Source organism: Centruroides sculpturatus, unplaced genomic scaffold, assembly GCF_000671375.1.
Source record: "Centruroides sculpturatus isolate CEXI.00-Female unplaced genomic scaffold, Cexi_2.0 scaffold1733, whole genome shotgun sequence".
Taxonomy (NCBI): Eukaryota; Metazoa; Arthropoda; class Arachnida; order Scorpiones; family Buthidae; genus Centruroides; species Centruroides sculpturatus.
In genome coordinates, this window is record NW_019386016.1 from 121,433 (window position 1) to 139,415 (window position 17,983).

At 27.3% G+C, this 17,983-nt stretch overlaps 1 protein-coding gene across 1 annotated transcript in view; it reads left to right on the forward strand.

Annotated features, from left to right (window-relative positions):
• LOC111613133 (solute carrier family 25 member 40-like) overlaps positions 1-14,338 on the forward strand; it is a 56,158-nt gene extending 41,820 nt beyond the window's left edge. Inside the window, exons 6-7 of the mRNA XM_023354453.1 lie at positions 13,153-13,250; positions 14,222-14,338. Of these exons, the coding sequence (XP_023210221.1) occupies positions 13,153-13,250; positions 14,222-14,323 (200 nt within the window). The 3' untranslated portion in view covers positions 14,324-14,338. The remainder of the gene's footprint in view (positions 1-13,152; positions 13,251-14,221) is intronic.
• The last annotated feature ends 3,645 nt before the right edge of the window (positions 14,339-17,983 follow it).

Below are 17,983 nucleotides of genomic sequence, written 5' to 3' on the forward strand. Positions count from 1 at the left end.
CCCGAAATTTTTAAATAATTAAATTAAAATTACTTAAAATAATTGAATTAAAGTATTAAATTAAATAAATAATTAAAACAATTATAAAAAAATGAATATTGGTTTTTCTACTAATCTTGCTACGTCGCCACTTGTCTCAGTGACTCGGTAATTGGCGACACGTAAATACTAGAAACAAAACGAACTAGTTACTAATTGTCTGTTCTTCTGTTCCTGCAACGAGTAGAAGTGCAATATAAATGCGTTGAATGCAGTAAATAGTTGTTTTTATTATTGTTATATGTTCAGACAATAACGAAAAAGCATCATATACAAATATTTTTTCTTCTTTACAGCAAGAAAAAATAAATTATTAACTTGTAATTAAATTTTATAATAAAATATTGAAGTTAATTATGTCGTTAAATATCACGAATAATTTTTTCATTAAAAAAAGAAAACGAAGATTCTAATGATCAAGAAGTGTTTACTGGTAGCAAAGCTAAGGAATCAATTACCACTAGTAAATCATCAAAAATTGAGACCTCTATTGTGAAGATTTGACTATTTTTAACGTTGAGCAACAAACAAGCACTGTTGAAACAAAAGAAACAGAAACAGTAAGTTCTCGTAAAATGTTGCATTGAAAAAGAATGTAAAAACTCGCTTATATCAAGACAGTTACGTAAAAATGGGATTTACCTGGTGTACAGCAATTGTGAGAACGATTTTTGGTGCTGAAGCAGAAGAAATAAAAATGATTCCTTCGTCAAATGACACTATGAGTAGACGTATTGAAAAATCAGTTATAAATAAAATAATCGAATCGAAATTATTTAGTTTGCAGTTGGATGAGTCAACTGATATCGGTGGTAAAGCACAATTACTTGCCTTCACTCGATTTATTGAACATGATGAAATTTTGGAAAGAATTTTTATGCTGCAAGAAATTCGAAAAAACTACGACGGGCAAAGATGTTTTTGATGGTAGAAATGTTTATTTAAGTTGCCAAAGGAAAATGTAACAATACAAATTTGCAAAAACTTATTTACAGTCATTTAACGTCGTTAGAAGAAAAACTTAACCATTATTTACCTGACATATAAGTTGATTTGTACAACTGGATTCGAAATCCTTTTATAGAGACAACATCAGAAATAAGTTCAGTCTTGCAGAAGCCGAAGAATTAATCGATATACGTAACGATCGTACGTTAATATTGAAGCATTCAGAAATGAGTCTGAATTCATTTTGGATAACAATTATGAAGGAATATCCCAATATAGGATTCAAAGCACTTAATATTTTATTGCAGTTTTCCACATCGTATCTCCGTGAAGTGGGATTCTCTACACTCGTAAATATTAAAACAAAGAAGAGAGAAACACTTGAAAATTAGATGAGGATATGTCTCTCAAAAACACAACCTAATATCAAGGAAATATACAAACACCATCAGGCGCATACTTCACATTAAGTTCACATTTTATCACCAAATACCCTTTATAATAATAACTTTTGTTTTGAATGTTTTTGTGTTGTTTGGAAATAAACTTACTTACTTTAAAAAACTTTTATTTTTTTCAAAACCTTCTCATCCTTCATATTTTTACTAACCGTAAAAAAGCAAAAAAAAAAGAAAAAGAAAATGATAATAATAATAATAGGGGTGCCGTGAATTTTGTTTAATAATTTCAGTGTGCCACAAAACAAAAAAGTTTGAGAAACACTGCTCTAGGTCCTGTTTGCCCAATTCACTCTAAGAAACATCTATTGAGGAAATCCCAACATCTGTAAAATAATGGATGATTTGCTTTCTGAAAGTGCATGTGTTCTTTTGTGTCATCATTTTTTAACTGTAAAATGTAGTGTTGCAACGAATAGTATATTCGGCCAAACTATTCGGCTTGATTAACACACATACGAAAATTAGTGTGAAACCGCATTATGGTAAGTACCCTGCTCTCTATTGGCCCTCTGTCACTACACTTCGCCAATCGCGTTAATTCTTGACAGTTCAGACAAGAGCGTCATGGTAGTATGTGATAAGTGATGATATCAAATGTGGATAACAATGAAATGACCTACACATGTAAATAACGAAAGAAGAACAGAGAAGAACCGCAAAGTGAAAATGTGAAAATAAATATGAAATTGAGTTGATAACATAATCGAACAAATCGATTATGTTATCAACTCAATAAGCTGCCTCGAACAAGTCGAGGCAGCTTATTGGCGCGAAATTCGCGACCATGAATGCCAAACAATTGTTGTCATAGATTTCAGAAATCTAAATGCTTGTAATGAAAGTCACTTAGCGTGCACAGGCAAAAGCATGAGGTCGTTCGGGTTACCAAGCTGTTTCAAATCTGTGAAATCATAACTGTGACTTATACCGACATCCTATCTCTCTCTTTTCTCTGTTATCACCAGGCTATGAGTCATGTAATTGTAAAATGGGAAATCTACGACAGAAAAGTGACGAATCGAAAGTATCGTGAGCGTGTATTATGATGTATGTATAGGCATATGTGGACTAGAGCAATAGAGGAAAGAGAAAGGGAAGAGCAAAGACAAGCGCTTAAAAAGAAGGATAGGCAGGGTCAGACCCTCGGATGTGTGACGATTCTTGAACGAATAGGTGTGTACTTGTGCAGATCTTTATAATTATAAATTGTGAATACAAATGACTAATATTATGTTCTTTTTTATGTTGTGCATGTTATAAGTTATAAATGAATATAAACAAACAACACTAACCCGATAACATTAAATCTAAATACCAAAATGATTAATTTACTATGTTTTTGTTATTTCTTACTCCTGTTTTTAGGTATTCGGTATTCAGCCAAATAGTCATTAAATATTCGGTATTTGGCCGAATAGTAACCGAATATTTGTTACATCACTAGTAAAATGAGAGAATTTTTTAGCATATTTTGCCTAGATTGTTGGATTGGTTGGCAAGCCAACTTGTTTTACAACTTTGACACTTGAGTTTTTTTTCTGTGATTTTATTAAACATCTAGCATTTATTTCACCCTTGTCTGCAAATTTTGCTGAGCTCAAAATTTGAATCATCATTACATCTTGCAGTTATGAAAGTGACAACAAATATGCTATTTTGAATTTGGTAAGAAATTGAATTCAAATGCAACATCTGCCACATCACTAGTTTCACATCAAACCAAAATGATTACTCAATGTAAAACTTAGTGGGTTTGTTATAAATTAGTGTCATAACTAATTCTACAAGTCTTTGATTGAAACTATAGGGCTTTCAAACTTCTAAAGTTCTTTTGAATCACTGTATGTAATTAATAATAATTAATAAACATTCATATTTAGATATTTTGTATATAGGTGTTAATTTCATTTGTTGGAAATAACTTTATATATTCTTATAGATTGGTTAGTTTGTTCAATACTTATATTTTGAATATCATTCATATTTTTATATAATTTACATAAATAAATTCTCATTTTGTGTGTTTTGAACATGAAGATGAGTTTTCAAAATAATTGAAAATACCAGTTTGCAATACAGAACAAATACTGGAAAATTAAGTGTTTATTATTTATTATAGAAATATTCCAGTTATAGTAATTCATAATATAGAATCATCATTAAAGTTTTATTTAAGTTTAAGAAATTAACTTTAAAGTATAATAAAACTGAATACTAAGTTAATGTTTGGAATCATTTTATCACTTGAGAATGGGTACAGAGTTCAAAAGTGCTTGGGATTGAATGTTTCTGTTAAATATGTAGTATCCCAACAAAACAGGATTTTTCCAAAATTTATATTTATTTTATATTTTGATTTACATATATTATTCAAATCTTGATTTGAAACTATAATGTATCTCTAAAAAGGAATACAATGCCAAAATCATATTGACTCTTCTGATTGCAACATTAAAAATGGTTTTTAAAGAAAGCCTGGAAATTATATCTATAAATAATCAAATAAAAATAATAAATAGATGTTATATAGTATTTATGACATTTTTATAATAGATCTGTTCTCAAGTCTTCTAATATATACCAGACATTTAAATTTCAGTCTAAATTAATTAATTCAATATTTGTTCTGAGTAGTTAGGTAAATAACAGCTTATACATATTAAAAGTATTAATTATACTGAAACGTTTAAACATTTAATACTATGAAATTTAATAAATTTAGTTTAAGACTAGAGTTGCTGTTAAATAAATTTCAGATAAGTAGATATGGTGTTGACTACTAATAAAGATAACTTTACTTTTCATTTCTTTAAATATAAGAAAATGTATTTAAATAAGTTTCCTATTTTAGGTATGATGACGACTCAAACTATAAAGATGTTACATTTTGTTGCTATTTCAGTTTATAAAAATCAAAATTTTATTTTAGGTGCTGGATCTCAAATGACAATTTCAAACTTCATCTCTTAATTCTAAATAATTGTTTATTTGTTACAGGAATTGATAAAAGAGAACATAAAAATATTATTGGAATCAAAAATGACTTTCAGTTGATAACTAAAAGTTTTAACAAAGTGTACATAAAGTTATACTATGTTAATATTTTATTATTTTATTTAATAATATTTTGACATTTTCCATAAAAACCTATTACATGACAATAATAAAAGTTCTAAAATACCTCAGAAAGTAGTACATGATTTTTTTCCACGGTCAAAAATTATTCAGAAACATTAAAACATATTCTTAATACATATATATCACATCTACGTAAGTAGATGTATATATATATGTATTAAGAATATGGTGTTTTTATCAATTTTAAATCCATGGTGTTTTTATCAATTTTAAATTCAATAACAATGAAAAATAAGATGTGTATGCACAGTGAGTATATTGAAAAAAATCTGCATGTAGAATACAGTACAAAATTTAACTAATTTTATATGAAAATAACTGCATGCAGTAGTTATTTCTGTAGAAAATAAAAATAATTATTTATTATGTGAAATGTTGCATTTTAAAAAGTAGCAGGCATGAATATTATTACTACTTTGTAGTACACTTTGTTAAAACTAATCTTATTTAATTTACTGCAAGTTATTTTTATTTAATAACAAGATAGTTTTTACTTGAAACATTAGATATAATAAAATATAGATTTTCAGTTTTATTGGAACTTGTATTTCTGAAAATAAATGTTAACAATATTATTTTAATAATACATGATTAAAAAGAGGGAAAATCTCAATTGCTTTTTTTAGTATAAAATCAATAATAAAATATTTAAAAATTGTTTATTATGAAATTCTCATGCATTTTTATTAATTTATTAAATATGCTCATTACAAGTTACTTATTTTTTATAAAAAGTTATATTCATCTGTCTTGCATGGTTTTATTTATCGAATAAAATTAAAATTATGCTTTTATACAAATTTTTTAATAAAATAGACAGGTTTAAAATGGAAAAATCTGAAATTGTTTTGCAGTGATAAAATTATTTATTGTATGATTTAATATTAATTGGAAATTCTGACTTTGAGTGGCAGTAATTATCATCAGGAACATAAAAAAATTTTCATTTAAAATACTGTAATGAAAAAATTTTTGTACATTAAATTTTGACTTTTTTTTATAAGTGTTAGTCAAATTTCAATACATATTGCTAAGTGAAACTGGATTTTTTGATAGTCTTTTCATTTTAAATAAATGTAAATTACAGATCTCTCTTTTCATATTTCCATACTCTACATATATATAAGAGCATATTCTTATGTGCCAGTTTATTTTGGCACTGCACTGTTGTGTCATTGTAAATACAGTAGAGCATCAATTATCCAAATATCGATCAACAAAAATGTCAATTAACGAAAAGCTTTCCGGTCGGCAAATTTAAATTTCCACTAGTGCTGTGGCGCTGCAGTCTTGGGCTACTCTAATATTATTTTTGTTGGTGTGCGTGTTTTAGCTGGCAGCACTGGCATGACCATGAGAGGGTACTTAAGGATGTGCCAGGATTTGAACAAATTTCAACATGGGGTAGGTTAATATATTTTTTTGTACATAATAGGTTATCTGAAAAATTGATTTTATGAACAACCCTAATCCCCAATTGATTCGGATAATCGATGCTTTCATGATACAGTAACTATTAAGAAAAATAAAATGCTAAAATAAATTCTTCTCATACTATAAAATGCATTGTTTTAAAAAGTTGATATAATTTTCATTTTGTACTGTTAAATATGTTTAAAAAATGAACATAGGTAATTGAAATAACTATCATCATTATTCTATTAAATTTTAAAATGGCCTTTTTTAATTAAATTTCAAATATTTATTTTCATATATAGATGTGACTTTGCAAATATAATTAATAACCAAACACCTGTATCATTGCTAAGAAAGTTTAATTAAAACAAACGTTTTTGACCTATTCCATATTGATGTTATACTTGTGCTCCTTTAGCCTTACACTCAAATTCCTTGTTGTAACACTGATATAATCTTTTTTTAATCCCCAGCTGTGGGTTTTGTATGGTATCCTATACACACCTGCTTTTTCTTCCTTCCTAATGCTATCCTTGTCATTTCTTAAAATTTTATATAGGTTTGGGGCTCTTATTAGAATTATTGTTGATCCTTTGCAGTCTGCAATTTCTTTCATAATGCCTTTAGCTTAACTGTTATAAGTGAATTTTGTGATTTTACTGGGACCTTGTATCGAGCCCATTTTTATGCTCTTCTCGCATCTTCTAACAATTCCTGTTATTGTGCCTTTATTGTACCCTAAGGCTTCAGCAACTTGTAGAATTCTGTCAATTTCCTTTGCTCTGTCCATAACATTGTTACAATATAGAAAGGCCCTTCTGATTAGAGCCTGAATGCTGCCATCTTGTAACAATAAGGATCATTTGATTGCAAGGGAATATAAAGTGGACTGTGCGTTGGTTTAACATAAACACTGGTAGATAAATGCCCTTTTCTGAATTGGATGCTGATGTCCAAAAAATCTATTATTATGGAACTTTTCTGTTCTAATTTCAGTTTTAGGCCATCGTTGTTACAATTAATGCTTTCACTGAATTCATTTATCTTATGGCTATTATTCCATAATATAAAGATGTCATCCACATATCTTTTAAAATATAGTATATCATTACGGAAGTCATATAAAACTCTTTTCTCCAGTTTTCTAACAACCAACTCACAAAGAATTCCTGAGATCAGACTTCCTGTTGGAACTCCCCTCATCTGTCTATATGTTTGGCTATCATAGCTGAAGATAGACTCGTAGCATATCAGGTTAGCCAGTTCCACTACTTCACTGTTGTAATGTAACAATTCAGGGACCTTGTTGAACAAGAATTCGAGTAGTGCTTCCTTGCATGATAAGATTTTTATGGAAGGATACAAGCCCTCATAATCTAATACCGTTCCTACTTCCTCTTCCATTAATGATATGCGCTGTATTTCTTTAACCACAGTCCCAGGATCTTGTGTAACTAGTGCATTGGTATCAAGCTGAGAAGAGATAATTTTCACATTAATTTTATTGTATTAGTTGATACTTATGTTTAGTAGTATTTCTGAGTTTATTTTTATTTTATTTGTTTTTATTATATATATATATATATTTCATACATTACTAGTATATTATCCTTTTAATCCATTGTCAGTTTTTTGAAATTTGAATATTTGTATTCGATCTTGTGGAACGAAATCTTCCAATTGTCTGTTTTCAACCTGACGATGGCCTATGGAATAGGTCGAAAACGTTTGCTTTAATTAAACTTTCTCAGCAATAATAAAGATGTTTGGTTATTAATTATTTTGCTGAGCACGTTCTTTTGCAAATATAGTTGGTTAGATGTTTTTCTGGAAAAATTAACAGAAACTCTTTTGGTCCACTCCTAAAACCTGCTTTATGTTGAAATTGATTTGATATCTGAAAATTGAGTCTCTTAGGAGTAGACCAAGAAAGTTTGTTTTGTGTTAATTTTTTCCATCTTGCTCAGAGAAACATAACGTTAATGTGCTTGTTATGGTTGTTTAGATTTCAGACCAGTGTCATAAAGTGAATATAGCCTTTAAACCTTAAGTCACAGTTCTTATTTTACTAAGTATATGTCAACGCATATAAGAGAGCAGCGGCTTCTTCAAGCTCCAACAGTCTATAAAACAAAGATAAGTTTAAATAACAAAATGAATTTAGTACCAAAAGTTAGGTACAAACATGGTTACTTTTAGACATAATCAATGTGAAGATTGAGGCATTTGTCATATCTGTGGACGAGCTTTTCCATCCCCTTGTCATAGAATGTTGCTGCTAGTGAAGATAGTGCATAGTGTGCACTATCTTCACTAGCAGCAACACATAGCAGCACACACTATGCTAGTGCATAGTGTGTGCTGCTAGTTTGAGATTGCCTTAACAATGTTGTTTTGAAGATTGTCATTAATCTCAAACCTCTGCCCTGCTAGCCACATTTCCAGTTCAGGAAAGAGTTGGAAGTCTTCACACATTAAAAAGTTCCAAGCTGAGTGGAAGTCTTCACCACCTTTAAACTCCCAGAGTATAGACCTGATTTAGCGCCAAGCAACTTTCACCTTTTTCCTGAACAGAAAAAGTGACTAGGAGGGCAGGGTTTTGAGACTAATGATGATCTTCAAAACAATACTAGGGCCCATCTGAAGTCACTGGTGGCAACATTCTATGACAAGGGGATGGAAAAGCTCGTCCACAGATATTACAAATGCCTCAATCTTCACAGTGATTATGTCTAAAAGTAACCATGTTTGTACCTAACTTTTTGTAATAAATTCATTTTGTTATTTACACTTATCTTTGTTTTATGGACCATCAGAGCTAGAAAAAAAAAACAGCCTACATAAAAGCCTATAAACATATTTATACTATCATTTATTTAGTGAGCAATAGTACTAGACCTAAAAAAGTAAAAATAAAAAACACTGAAAACTCTTTAAGAGTAAGATAAATACTGAAAATAATAAACATTGAATATAATTGAAAAGCACTATATTAGTGAGGCACACTAATGCAAAACACTTTAAAGCAAGATATTCCTTTAATTCCTACTTATATTTAAAATATAAAAATGCACATTTGAATTATCTACTCTTTTGCATATATCCAATGCAAGAGGAGAAACTTCAGGGCTTTTTATCTAGTATATTAACCTAAAATACTTACTTTTAACATTTAAATCAGTCTTATACTACTATCTTTCATATTTATTAATGCAATATGTATTGAATTGAACTAAGAGCTCAAAATTGAATAGGGTAAATATATCAAATATTATTTTTGAATTAGGTCTGTCCTGCAAAAATTATTGCCATTCATTAATTTCAAATAATAAAAGAAATTTGAAAATATATTACAAAATATTAAGATTTCAAAATTTTTTCTTATTAAAAGTATATTTTAAACAATAACCAAAAACTCTGCTATTTTGCTGTTAGGGTATTAATGAAAGGAAACATCCAGTAGTTTAGATTTATAATATATAATAACTCTGTCAGTTCCTTAGCATTAATTTCTATAGCATTGCAAAATTAATTGTACTTGAAATATTTCTGGATAAAAAAAAATGAAAATTGTTTATCAACTTTTTATCTGCTGATAATTATATAATCAGATTTAGATTTATCATAGTTTAGAGAAAACTTTCTAATACATTTGTTATTTGTAATCCCAAATGAATTTGTTAAATTACTAAAAATGAAAAATGTGTTACAATGTATAACATGTTATTCATTCTGAATTTTTTAATAAGCAATTTTTACAGTTATAAATTAATAGATTAATATGCTGGAATTGTAACTGATTTCTTTACTTTATTTATGTAGATGATTATATGTTTTAATTACATTACATAAAATTATAATTTAATATTTATCATTTTTTTTCTTTCAGAACTGTATAAAATAATGCAATGTTTACTTTTATACNTTATATAACTGTACAAGCTGATCCACAAAGGGGGCAAATCCAGTGTGGGGGTGTTCCTGTGATTTACAAACTAAACTGACTTCATTAAATTTTAATCAATTTTGGTTCTAGACTTATTGATTTTCATTATAATGTTCAAAACATAATAAAAAGAATACATTAAGAAATTATTTCTGAATAAAGATAAGATTATAAATTAATGCAATAATTTTATTCTGTGTGATTTGATAATGTAGCATATTTTTTTTAACTATCTATTTCTACATATAACTAATTACTTGAATTCTAAACAGTTTCTTTCTAATGATGTATAATAGTGTTAGTCTCAGATTTGACAATACTTACAATAAATTAAACAGAATAGCCATCAAATTCTATTTAATTTTATTGTTTGTGATACTGAAGAATAAGAGAAAATCTTACATATTCTATGCTTTTTCATAATTTCTTGCACTGACCGGTCATATGTTTCTGTTTCTAGAAACAAATTAAAAAGGCCACATAATAAGTAATTTACAACTTAAATTTTTTAAAATAATTAATTAAATAGACAGTATAAATTTCTGCGATTTATTTCTGTGTTTGTCTTGCAAAATTGAGTTTGTCTACATACACTTAAAATGACCAGATGTATTGATTTTAGAGATTGTGTTCTGATTTGAAAAAAAATAATGCTGAGTAGTTCCCCCTAACAAGCATTATATTTCTTGCACCTATGATGGCTATGAGCAAGGGGAGTTTTATGAATGGAATGATATTTTTAAACTAAGACTCATTTGATTCATAAATAAATTCTCTACTACAACTAGAATAAAAATTAGCCATTCATTATTTACTTTTTTTAACCAATAAAAGTTGGAAAAATTAGAAGCACAAAAAAACAAAAACAAATCCTATTTTTTGTTTTTATGTCATTCTTTACAAGGCTTTATTTGAAAGATTTTAGTTTGGATAACAATGCCAACCTTTCTGATTATATAATATTTTTTTGTTTTTCCACTTGACATCTACACAGGTTCTACAGCTGTGATCATCCTTGTATTTATCCAACCTCAATATGAAGACGAACTACTACAGTGTCATATTTTATAAAATTAAATAATTTAAAATAAAATTTTAAGAAGTAAATAAATATGTAGTAAAAAAATTTCAAGTTGTACATTTATTTTTCATACAAAAAAATAAATAAATGTACAACTCTGCTAAGAAATAAAAGTTAATAGTATAAATCAATGTTTCTCAACCTCTAACGAATCGTCACCCCCTTTAATAAAACCGTTACGTAGTATTGCCCCCTTCACTACAAAATTCTGATGCCGAGAGACAAGGCTAACGCCAAATTCATATTGCATTGAATAGACTTGTGACTAGTATAATGTTATTTGTTTAATTATTGTAAGATGTTACAAATAATATATCTAATTATTCTTAATATAATGTTTTACTATATCGCCCAGAAAATTGTTTTTCGCCCCCAAAATATAAATTGTTACTAATCGCCCCTGAACATGAAAAAACGCCCACATGGGGGCAATATCGCCCCCGTTGAGAAACACTGGTATGAATCAAGTAACTAACACCTTATTCGTTGCTGAGGGAGTTTATTAAAAACAAGCGTTTTTGATCTCAATAGATCATCATCAGGTTAGAACATACAAAAATGGAATACATCATAAATGGAACATCACCTTCAAAATTCAAAAATACCAAAAAACTGATAACATATCAACTAATTAGAATAAAAATTAAATCGTAAATGATACATAAGTGTAAAAAATAAATAACATACTACAATAGCTAAACATTAATACAATCCACCATTACCAAATAAAAGTTACTAAGTTTCCTTTAAAGCGATTATGGATCATATTTCGGTTAATAGTATAAAAGAAAAACATGAAAAACTTAACCAGAGAGAAGCGATATTAGGAACAATGTTTAATATTTAATGTAAATAATAATGTTTGAAAATTTCTATAACATACATAAATATATAAATTACCAAAATATATTGAAACTTAGTTTTTTGTAGACATGAGAAATAAAAAAAGTACTGATTTTAAATATAGAAAATCTGGTCACTTTAAACATACTCCATGCCTCTGGAGTAGATATAATAGCATGGCACTTACTGGTATGCAGTGTAGAAGTATCTTCTCAAACATTAAAATACTGATTTTTTATTATACTTTGTTGTAGATGGAATAACAAAATAAGTGAAACAAAAGCAATACTGAAAAGGCTTGTTAACATGTACTGTACTTGTTAAACTTTGAGTAAGAAATAAAAATGCTTACTGTGGAGAACTTAAGGTTATTGCAGATAGACAAAAGAACAATGAGTTTTTAGCTTATTAGGATGAAGTAATAATAACTATTAATCATACTATGTTTAAGCTTGTTGCAAAAGGATGATTATTTACAAAAAAAAGTGTTAGTAAACTTTTTTAATGGGATGTATCAAAACTGTAAATTATAATTTATACAAAATTTTAGGTATTTTATATTAATAGGATTTTTAAGTATAGTTCATTTTACATATGATTTAAAATTCTATTATCACTGGTTAGCTCATGTTTCCTATAAGCTCAGCTCATGCTATTAATAGCAATTAATAGGTTTAGAATTATCTGCCAAACAAGTTTATTCTGAATTTATCTAAACTAAAACAAAACAAATTACAAATCAGAACTATTTTTAATTCATAAACACTTCTGAAAATTTGATGTTTTTCATTTTCAGATCAGAGTAACTTTAAAAATTTCATGACCTTTGTTGTTGTTAATATATTAAAGATCAGTTACCATTTTCATTCATTATAATTGTTGTTCATATCAATTGTTTTTTGGTTGAAATAACTATTAAACATTTATTTTACAAAATTGCAATGAAATGTGTAATTTTTTTTGTTAAGTTTGTAGTTTTGAATTATTAGAATTTTTATAATAGACAATTTATATGATATAAATTTATTGCATTAATTTATAAGTTTTTGTAATGTGAACTTTATTTTAAATGAATGAGAGCATTTAATGAAGTCAATAAGAAAATTATTTTATACAGTTATTTTTCATTGTTGAAGAGTCATGTCACATATGCATAACTTAGATTATAATATGGGTTATACATCAAAAATGTTTTTTGTAATGCTTTGCTTTTCATTTTTATGTAGTTAGAATTGTAATATATTGTTATAGTTAATGCTAAATTAAATTTTATCCTGCAGCTATATATTGGGCTTCATATGAAACATTAAAACAGAAATTTCAACAAGAACAACCAACATTTTGGTTCAGTTTTGCAGCAGGAGCCAGTTCTGGTGCAGTATGTATTATATGTACTTTTTGATTAGTAATTACTATTTTCTGAGTCAAAGTTTATGACATCATACTATCCAACTAACATTATTTATTTGATTCTACAACCATGTCATAAGTAAGAGCTTGAACTTGAGAAGCACTGAAAATGAAAACAGAATTGGCAGCTTTTTTTGTTACTAAAGATTGGAATTGCTACTGGAATGTTTTTACAAACTTACATCTTATTGGAAAAAGGCTATAGGTTGTGAGAGTACTTATTTTCCTGTGATTTACTTTTTATATTTTACTTAAGTTTACTTTCAAAACTTTTGACTGTTTAATAAGAGTACAAACTGTGAAGTATCCTAGAGCATGTGAAATTTATGAGCTGTTTTTTGTTTGTTTGAAGAGAAGTTTTTTTGCTAAAAAAAGATATTTAATGTTTAATAATTATATTATAAAAAAGAAAGAAATTTTATTTTAAATGTAGAATTCTACATATTATATACCAACAGATTTGTTAATATAAACTTTGATTATATTTGATAAAATAATTCTTTAAAAATTTTCAATATAAAACTAACAAAATGCAAAATCTCCAGTTTTTGATGATGGTAAATACAAAAACATACAAATAAGAATTAACATTAGTCAATTACTTACAAATTTTAATGTGTGTTGTTGTTATTTAAATAAGCATTTATACTAATAAATACTTATTTTGCATATCTTTATTTTAAAACCTTAACTTTTAAAATGAATAAAATATTTTTAAGTTTTATTGCTGAAAAACAGAAATTGTATTTCATGATGGATATATAAATTAATGAGTAACAAATAAACAACAAATATAGTTTAAATGTGAATTTCATATAGAAAATATCTACAAATATTATTTCCAGTATTTTGATTTTTTAAAGATATTGAATTATAATTATTTGGTTAAAGTTAATATTTTAGAATAAATGAATATGTATTAATTTAAAATATTTTCAGGTTGCTGCAGTTTTAACACTGCCATTTGATGTAATAAAGACTCATCGTCAAATAGAATTGGGAGAGATTGAGACACAGCAAGGTACAAAATATTTTTATTGACTATTATAAATTTTATGATTAATGCTAAGAAAAATGAATTATTATTAATAATTTAAATATGATGATTTAATATTAGCAATATGTTTAATAGTAACTTATAAATCAATGTTGAAGGGACTAAATATTATAAATTGAATTTTTTGTAAAAGTAATTTATACAAATTTTAAGCTCATATCATTTACTCATAAGTAGTTAACTTAAAATGTATACTGTATAAATTTTTATCTATACTATTAAAATGTACCATTTCAATTCAATAAAGTTTCACCAGAAACAAGAATACAGTTACATATGTTTAATAGTAACTTATAAATCAATGTTGAAGGGACTAAATATTATAAATTGAATTTTTTGTAAAAGTAATTTATACAAATTTTAAGCTCATATCATTTACTCATAAGTAGTTAACTTAAAATGTATACTGTATAAATTTTTATCTATACTATTAAAATGTACCATTTCAATTCAATAAAGTTTCACCAGAAACAAGAATACAGTTACATATATAAACATCTCAAAGCCCAATGTTTTTAATAATAATCCAAATGTTTGCTGTAATGAATCGGACTACTTTACCACTACTATTAACAATTAAATTCTAAGTAATTTGGTGCTAGAGGTAGGACTTATTTAATAATGTTATTAAATAACATTTATCTCTAGTATGAAGTTACTTAGAATTTAATTGTTAATAGTAGTGGAAAATTAGTCCAATCCATTATTACAATTGTTTGGCTTATTATTAAGAATACACTTACACTTTAAAATCAGCAAGCACTTTAATGCACATCAGTGAATGTTTTAGACCATATTTAATTGTCATCATCAGGCTGCTTTACAATAATTGAATGTCTTTAAATAAAACCATGAACCACACTTAAAAATCTAACATTTAAAAAACAAGTGCTGTGCTTTGATTAGTGGTATTAGTTAAAATACAATTTAAAAATAATGTAAATAAATTATAATATAAATATCGTTATAGTATTACACAATTACTACACATATTCTATTTTGTGGGATCTCAAACCATGATGCCCACACTTGGGAGAGATTATCCTGGTCTTTTAAGTTTATAGACCTCCCTGCTTTTTAAATCTTCAGTTCTTTCATGTGTTTGAGCGTTTATCTGTTAATAGTTTGGCAATGTTTGCCAGTTCAACATGACTGATTCATCTATGGCATAAGTTGCTCAAACTGTGGAAGGTAGCTTGCTTCTAATTGTATACTCATGTTCCCTAATCTAACTCAGATCTTAAGAGAGAGTGAAGTATCACCAGCATACTCCAAACTTTGGTTGACTGTTTAATCTATGATGGGAATATTATACACACCAGGTAATTACAGAGTATATAGTTTTTATTCTTTTTAGAAAGAATAAAAACCATATACTCTGTATACGGTTTTTATTTTATATAGGAAGCTTGTATTCCATAAGATTCTTCCTATAATATATCTTCCTGCCTATAAACTGTTTAGGAATTTTTTGGCAATTATGTTTTCACAGAATTTGTGTATCTAGTGTTTGTTTATAATATTATCATATAATTTAACATATTCTCCAGTGAACACATGAAGGTAAGTAAATATCTATTGTTTGGAGTACTGTATCTTATTTATCCCTAAAGAAAATTAATATATACAGTTGAATTGAAGCAAAAGAATGATTAATTAATTTCAGTAATAAGAAGACAGACAAAAATGAAGCAGTAACAAAGTCTGGACAATACGTAAACTACACCATGAGCATTTATCATAAATATGCACTGGGACAAAGAACTACAATAGAACTTTGATTATGCAAGGCCATGTGGACCAGTGCTACCTCAAAACTCAGATAAAATGAATAGTCAAGGCCATTTCAGATTGAAAATTATGAATATAAAAGATTTGTATGGAATATATTTTTTTAAGCCTCTTTTTATATCTTAGTGAATTTAATCATATGTACAGTACGTACTGGAAGTCCTTGTTTAATGAGTATTATCTGACTCCTCATAGTTACATGGTCAAAAAATTGCAGAACACCACTTAAAAATTTCCACAAATTTTCCTGGTTTTCCTGGCAGTGGTAACTTCCTCACCATGTGATTTACATGTGCATTGATACATATCACCGTACATAAAATTCACTTTTGCACATGTGTTTATCATTTCAGTTTTAGTTCTGGCTGGTTTTTTGTTTCATTTTCTTATTGAAATTAAGTCAACAAAGCTTAGCAAAACTGATGATGGAGTTCCTAAAAGGAAACATGCTTCATATGGTCTAAACATTAAAATACACATAATTAATTGAAAGGAGAATGTTTAATTTATGTTTTTTGTGCCTTTAACATTCCTGAGACTACAGTTCACACAACTGTTAAGAAAGCCTCAGATTTGGAAGCCAAAGCTAAAACTAGGCTATGCCATTCTGAAGTGAAATTAACATGACTGAGGAATGATGTAATGAAAAATAATGGAAAAGCATCTAGCAATATGAATTGAAGATCTCTATCAACAACATACACTCTAACTAAATTGTTTGTTGGTGGAAAGAATCAACTTTTGAATTAACTAATAAGCATCGGCCATTGATCACTTAGTTGTGACAAGTTAATTCTGGTTTCTTCTTCATTTGTTAAACATATTACCACTGTTATATGAAGATATTTGAAAGGAAGTAGGAGAGGAAGAGGCAGCAAAAGCTAAGAACTTTGGCATCAAAATGCTGGTTTTTGAAAATGGTATTTTGGTATTAAAAGTACTTTTTTATGCACATTTGAAAAAATTTACTTGTCAAGATAAACTAGCAATCTTGCAACTGAGAGATAAGTATGCTGCTGTTGAACTACATGGTCTTTAATGAAAATTTCCACAAAGCTAACTCATGAATCATTTGGGGTTTGTAACTTTGATTTTCTTGAAAATGTCAGAAATATGCTTTCTTCCTTTATTAATAAGGCTTAACCATACAAATAGTTTTATTGAAATTCCTAAGTACCACATCAAATCTTTCCTTGTAAGCTCAAATTGTATAGTGTAAACATAATTACTGGCTATTTTCCGATTACATAAAATACTGATACAAATAAATTTGGACTAGTGATAGATGGTTAAATCAACATTTCAATAATAATAATAATAATACTTAGAGTTTAAAACTTTCTTCTGTAGAATTTTTCAAGTTATTTAAATTAATTTATTTTAATTTTATTATTATTAGATGAAAGCTTAAAGTCCTATATTTATTTCTTTAATTAGTATTGTTGTAGCCCATGAATAGTGCAGTAGTTAGGATTACATTGTTTAATTAAGTTTGCATTGAGAAATTGTATGATGTAATCAATGTAGTAAAAAATAATTTTTCAAAATTTTCTTACTTTCACTATGATGAAACTTGGAGTTTGTTCAACAAAATTAAAAAACTTATCATTCTTTTTATAGTTATGATTGATAAAAGAAAAGAATTGTATTAGATTAATATATCTTACTAATGGTTAAATGTTTTCTTTTAGTTGTCTCATTTATGCAGTTTAAATGGTGATTTAAAGATTTAAGATTTAAAGATTGAAATTAAGATTGATTTTTCAAAATTTTCTTACTTTCACTATGATGAAACTTGGAGTTTGTTCAACAAAATTAAAAAACTTATCATTCTTTTTATAGTTATGATTGAT